The 6,855-nt window shown below is 36.6% G+C and overlaps 1 protein-coding gene across 1 annotated transcript; it reads right to left on the bottom strand.

Annotated features, from left to right (window-relative positions):
- Positions 1-228: 228 nt before the first annotated feature.
- On the bottom strand, positions 229-6,521 carry LOC107867722 (uncharacterized protein At2g24330). Its single transcript, XM_016714097.2, has 6 exons — positions 6,215-6,521; positions 5,023-5,301; positions 2,647-2,791; positions 1,433-1,542; positions 779-1,196; positions 229-679 (listed from the first exon to the last, which is right to left on the bottom strand). Exons 2-6 carry the CDS (start codon positions 5,296-5,298, stop codon positions 411-413), a joined length of 1,218 nt encoding a protein of 405 aa, XP_016569583.1. The 5' UTR covers positions 5,299-5,301; positions 6,215-6,521; the 3' UTR covers positions 229-410.
- Between the last annotated feature and the right edge of the window lie 334 nt (positions 6,522-6,855).

Genomic DNA, 6,855 nt, shown 5'->3' with positions numbered 1-6,855 from the left:
CATTGAAAGGCAAAATATATATATTAATAACCAAGCAAGTGAAAAGGAAGTGGGAAAGCCTTGAATTGGAAAGTTCACTTGCATAATATATTACTCAATTATGCAGGAGAACGTACTTGACATTCGATTCGAGAGAAAACACGTGAGAGGAACTGCGAACTCTGCAGTCAGAAAATCTCAAAAGCTCTGCTGATGGCCTAAATATTTCTCAAACTAATGAAAACAAAATGGAGGAAATTGAGGTATATTCCACCTGTATAAAGGTTTCCAGGGAAGCTGCCGTATGAATATGTTTTTGTACTAGGTTTACAACAGACAATTACACATACCAAGAAAAGAAGAAAAACCCGCTACACATATAGGGAGAAAAAGCACTCGCCTGCATGACTCTATTCAAAACTCGCGATCTACTAGCTGTTAGAAGCACTGGACACTATGTTATCACCTTCTGTTTCCACTGGAGTTGCTACAGGACTCCCACTTGCTGATGCAGGTATTTTATCCGGAGTGGATCCACCGACTTGTTTGACCAAATGAACATCAGCCAAAGCAGTAGCGGAACCGAGGTTAGGTGTACCGGTACCAGAGACACGATCATCAAGTTGCTTAGGCCTATTCAAGGCATGACAATGAGGGCAATAGTAGGTTATGAAAGGGAAGTCCTCTTTCCTGGCCAACCCTGAAAACGATAGTAATGCCATTTTACTTATTCACCATTCTTTAAGTGAATCTGCTCCACTAATTGGGCTTAATAATCATTAAATTCTTTAGTTCTTACCATTGTGCATATGGCAATTGCCACAGATGAGTGCATAAGACTGGGTTGGATCCTCTCCCACAAGCAATGCTGCAATTCGTGCAAGCCATCCTCCATCTTGTGAGCTGGATCCTGTCGGATTGTAATGCTCAACAACCGTTTGCTGATGCTGAGTCATATCAGAACCTTCAAGCTGTGTATTTTGAAGCATTTCTGTTCCAGGATGATCCATTACAGCACTCTCTGGACTACTAGACCTTGCCTGCTTCCTATTTCTCAGCCCAGTAGATTGCACTACTTCAACATCGTTGCTCTTCCCAGTAGGAACATTATGCTTAGTGTCATCTCCCACGTACACTTTCAAGCCAGTATCTGTACCAAGCTTGGATGCAAGTACAGTGGCTGCAGCTGCCTTAGCTGCTGGGTCGGGGTCATATCTCTGGACAAAAGATTCAACAATGATGCTTAGAATTTGTCAATAAGCGTTTTTGGAAAATCACAATCATAGAGGCATGGACAAAAGAGTGAAAAGTAATAAATAAGTCTCCCAGAGTGCATTTCATGGTTTTTAAAAAAAATTTAGCACAAGAAAAAAATTCTTCGACCACAGTATCTTCATGGTTAATAATATGTGAAGAACTTGGACAAGCCCAAAATCTTGCATATGGCTATCACCTGAATGAGCTGTTGTGTTATATAGTAATTTGTCTTCTCTTTGAGTTCCTCAATCTTGGCCTGCCTTTCAGCTCGTAGTTTTTTTAGAGTTTTCTGGTCCTTGCGTTCACCTGCATGAACACACAACGGATAAGCCATAGAAGTGAAAGACAAGAATCATTATTCTTCTAAGGCCTTCATGATCAAGGACGATATGTCAACTTCAGTGAAAGACACAAGGAAATTTGGCATAATATAAAATTTTAATTTTTATACAATATTTTCAATAACATCCCTGCTAACGCGGGATGCTTTGTGCATAGGGCTGCCCTTTTCCCACTTGTGGACTACTCTGGGTATGTTGTATTTTCAAAAACTTACATATAAAGATGATCTAAAAATATAGGTAATGGACATTTTCATGCTGTTTGAAATCCAAACATCAATCATTAAGCCAAATTAAATATACTTTCAGCTATCAATTTTGTTTTTGCTGCATCTTCTTGGAGCCTATTAATGAATCATCTTAGTTCATAAAAAAACATACTGTCAGCCATTTGAATATTGGCAAATCAATACGTCCTTGAGATCAAAAGAACGAAAGATAAACTAATGAGCTCTGACATGTCATTAGAGCTTTATCAAAAAATCAAGAGTGCCATGTCGCCATAGGTCAACCACAGTAAGTGGGAGACCCGTGTATCATAGCATACATCATAGATATACTATAACCATAGGTATTTTGTGTATTTGTCAATGAGAGCCTTGTGCAAACACCTTGCTCACAAATCAATGAAAAATATACATCATGAAGGTAGGTAACACATTATGACATATTGCTTACCTGATTTATGTTAGTTGTTACTTAGTCAAGGCATTGACATGTTAGCAACAAGGAATTAATTGTCCATGCTTAATTTGTTACTTGAACGATACTGGCTCCAGCATGTATACCACATTTATTTACCCATGTTAAAGCACACAGAAATTCTAGAGAAAGATCTCAAGGCAACTAAAACAAGTTACGAACTATAGCTTCTACTTAGAGAACACAAAATAATCTGGTCATCACTCGCGCATTTTATCATTCTTCATAAAAATTGAAGTCCTATTTCACATTCAGCACCAGAAAGCAGAGACAGTAAGGGAAAGGGGAAAATGAGTATGGCAGACAATATGACTATGACGTGAATAGTATGAGAACTTTGGTTAGCTAACAACCATGAATTACTTACACATCTTTGTGAAACTTCCAATCGCTGAATATGTAAGGAAGGACAATCCAGGCAACAGAAACATTGGTAAAACCCGCAATGCCCTCATTTTCCAGTCCAGCTCAAGGGATCTTGTTGTCATGATAGCGTAACCCACTGCAATAACCTGAAAATCGAAATAAACGCAATAACGACTCCCATAAAATAAGTAAACATATAATGTAACATGTGAAACTCAGGCAGTCACCCATATAACATAAAGGATACACACTGATCATCGAATTAGAATAACCTGCACAAGTAACATCTCCAACAAGTGCAGGTTTAATATAGTTCAAACCACCAGGATACCCAAAAGATCTGAACTGCTCTTCACCTATGCTCAATATAATTAGGAAAAAATTAACTAGATTAAGGAAAGACCATCAACTAGATTTCTGCACTTAGAACATATTCTATTTCTTCACAACTGCCATTAACTATCCACCATCACCATCATAAAATTAGACTGCAGCATAAAACCACAAAGCTATGTTCTCAGCCACTTTCACAAAAGTCTCAAATAGTCAAAAACCTTGCTCTTATTTTAAACCCTCAGAAGCCCAATATTTTCTGCATTATTTCAGCAACAAGGCATGCCAAAATAAGCTCTAGGATGTCATTGTGTCCACTGCCAACTCTCAGAGGATGTCCCCCTAGTCTCAATTGAGTCTTTTTTTTGTTTGAAAGGAAAGATTTTTCCATTTATTGAAAGAAGTCGACAAGCTTAACCAATAAAAGAATATACCAAAATAAACCTCCACAAAAATGTCCCGAAGAGCAATTACATCACATTATAGTGTATTGAGAAGTAGCATAGTACCCTCCCCCTACATGGAATCCAAGATAATATATTCTCTGAAGAGTTAGAGGAATTTGGTTTAGACTAACTTTATGCATAACATTCTCTTAATATTTAGTTTTTGGTTGACTGAAAGAAAGTATTTTGATTTTTTATAATGGCAATGATGTTCTGACCAACTTGCACACACTTCGACTATTCCATCGAGTAGTTGCTGCCTCCCATCAGCCTAGGTACCGGTAACTCTGTCCACCAAGGCTTAGACAGATGGAAAGAAAGCACCTAGCATTTCTCCTTCCACTGGATTTGAACCTGAAACCTCATGATTCTCCACCCACTTCACCGACCACTCGGCCATACCCTTGGGTCTGGAAGTTTTCAACTCCTACTAGTTCTGGTGTAATTCTAAATTTCTAGCTACTTACTGAAATGAACAACAACAAGATACCTTGTGCAGTCCCACACAGGTCTGTAGAGGGTACAGTGTACGCAACCTTACATCTACCTAAGAAGTAGAGAGGTTGTTTTCGAAAGACCTTGAGTTACCCTCAACTCAAGATAAGAACAATTTAGAAAAAGAAGTAATAGAATTACAAGAAACAACAATCAGTAGTAAAAACAACAGATAGCAGCAGCTCAGTACTACACCAAAATAATACCATAACCAAACTACACGAAACAACAAATAATAATAGAAATCAAAGAACAAGAAACAAGAATAGTACTACGACTACTAGAATGGACAGCAAGACAATACACTCCTACCAACTAGTATAAACACATGCAACCTACTTCCCTTCTACCCAAATCCGTGTCCTCCATACCTTCCTATCTAAGGTCATGTGACAATACACTCCTACCAACTAGTATAAACACATGCAACCTACTTCCCTTCTACCCAAATCCGTGTCCTCCACACCTTCCTATCTAAGGTCATGTCCTCGGTAAGCTGAAACTACGCCATGTCCTATCTAATCAATTATCACCAACACTTCTTCGTTGTATACCTCTCCTGAATCCATCCATTGCCAACCTCTCACACCTCCGCACTAAGGCATCCGTGCATCTCCTAAGCACAAAATGAAAACTCCAAAAATCTCTAGCTAAAATTCTGAAAAGGCAGAATAATCAGTGTTCCATTTCACTCCAAATATTAGTCAAATTGACCCTCAGAAAAAAATATAAAGAGATTAATAACATATTAAGACAGTACTCAGTAGGAACAAACATTTTTTCTATTGAGAAGGTAAGTAATAAGGCAGAAACAGTGTGACCATGCTGTGGAAATAATACTAGAAGGAAGATGTTGTAGTTTCTTCCTTAATACATACAAACTGCCACTTAGGGATCCATAAAATAGAAGTCATGGCTCTCCACTCAATCACTTCACTGTTTAGTGAAGTGCATTCAAACAAATTTAATATGTCAAAAGCCCAATGACATTAACATACAGATAAAACAACCAATTCCAAAGCTTAGAAAAAGGTAATTCTATTTAGAAAAAAAGATCTGTGCTTTTTCTACGTCAAGACATACACTAGAAATCAGTACATTACCTCAAAAAGTACAGAAAGTATAATGAGATGTCTTGTCATCCTTCTCCAATTTTGAGACCGCTTATTTATTCTGGCAATGACAGCAGCCTCCTCCTTGGAAATGTGTTGTAATCTCTTCTCAAAATCATCCTTTTTGGACCTAAATATACTATTCCACATTCTTGAAAAAAATCCCTTCTTTTTCTCCTTTTTTATCTTCTCTTCATTATCAGTAGCTAATGTGACAGGTTCAGTGTCAGCAACATCAACATGTTCTTTTGTAGGCTCTGCAGCCATTTCCTACAAGTTAAAGCAAAGACATAATTTCAAATGATTGAAGGAGAAAGTCAGTGAAAGAAAAAGTAATAAACCCGTAGAAGCATTTAGGTTAATGATACAAATACAATGTCGATTAGCAGTCATACTGTTCACATTAAACACCATCAGTAAATCCAAATAAGGTCTTATATATGCACTTTCTAATTGACTTTACAGATAAAAGAATGCATTTTTAAGCATTGTACCATAAAACTGTTGCTCTCTCTTCCTTCAAGTGAAACTTTTTCTGCTACCACAAAATGAATGGTATTATTCCGTATAACATTGAATATTGTAATATACCTAAAAATTATGCATCTGTTTACAGTTCAAGACTGACTGCATATAATGCATAAATTTCCAAACAATATTATCCCATACCCAATACCTTGCTTACTACTTCCCCCGTTCCCATTTACTTGTCGTGTTCCTTTTCTCGAGACCCAAATTGCGTGGACTTTAACCAACATTTTAAGATGTGTTTTCATCATATTAATATGAGAAAGATTGCAACTTCAAGTATTTTTCTTGATATAGTTCTCAAATATCTAAATTCAGAATATTGAATTAATCTAATTCAATATATCTCGGAAGATTAGTCAAATTGATAGGATGGAGTAAAAATGAATACTCTGAAAAGCTTGAGAAGCAATAAGCAGACTAAGCGCTAACTTCAAATCCAACCATACTATGCAACAACGTCCATAGATCAACTAGCACTTCCATATTACAAAAATCATCAAACAAATTAACGAACAACAAATTAAATAAAAGGATGAGGAAAACAAATACACTAGTATATCAACAATTCAACTCAAACAAGAAATATATTCGATCGGAACATCATTTCCAAGCCTCAAATCACCAAATTCAAATAACCAAAAAAGGTTTATACCTGGATTAGAGACGATCGAAGGGGAAAAAAGAGGTTTCTAGAAATGTTGGAAGTCAAAAAAAGAGGTGAAAATGAAGAAAGGAGGAGGAAGAGGAGGCGTAATTGCAAACTACGAAGGAGAAGAAACGGTAGATCGGGACCCCGAGAAGAAGGAAAGAACAAATAAATAATAAATAAACAAATAAATAGAGTAGTATGTACTATTTTGTGGAAATGAGGAAGAAATGAATTGGAGGACGGGGTGGGGGGTTGGTTTGCGAGTAAGATGATGATGGCTATTATGGGGTTTAGTTGGCCCCCTCCCCGCACTCTTTTTAAAACATTTTGAAACCGCGTACATTTCCAACGCTGTGTGTGTTTGGGCCCTAGGGCTCATCTTTATTCAATTTTGGACGTTTTAATACCCACTTTCCAGACCATAATTTTCAGGGTCTCAAAATACTTGGTTTTACAGCTTCCAAGATAAAAATAGGTGTTTCTTATATTTTTTTATTTGTAAATATTTTTTTATTTTTAACTTAATTTATATTTTAAAAAATAATTAATAAAGGGGTGCTGTTACTATGTCGTATTTTGAATATAATAAATTTTTAAAAATTGGGTCAAATTTATTCTTTTACTTTGAAAAATTAACCAAATAT

Source organism: Capsicum annuum, chromosome 4, assembly GCF_002878395.1.
Source record: "Capsicum annuum cultivar UCD-10X-F1 chromosome 4, UCD10Xv1.1, whole genome shotgun sequence".
Lineage (NCBI taxonomy): Eukaryota > Viridiplantae > Streptophyta > Magnoliopsida > Solanales > Solanaceae > Capsicum > Capsicum annuum.
Note: the sequence above shows the minus strand (reverse complement) of the source record. Positions and strands in the feature narration are given on the sequence as shown.

What these genes read in the sequence shown, in the direction of transcription:
- LOC107867722 (XM_016714097.2), bottom strand. Translation starts at nt 5,298, where the DNA reads ATGGCTGCAGAGCCTACAAAAGAACATGTTGATGTTGCTGACACTGAA. An exon ending in TAACACAACAGCTCATTCAG is followed by an intron (nt 1,197 to 1,432) that starts GTGATAGCCATA and finishes TCTTTTGTCCAG; the next exon opens with AGATATGACCCCGACCCAGC. An exon ending in CAATTGCCATATGCACAATG is followed by an intron (nt 680 to 778) that starts GTAAGAACTAAA and finishes TATCGTTTTCAG; the next exon opens with GGTTGGCCAGGAAAGAGGAC.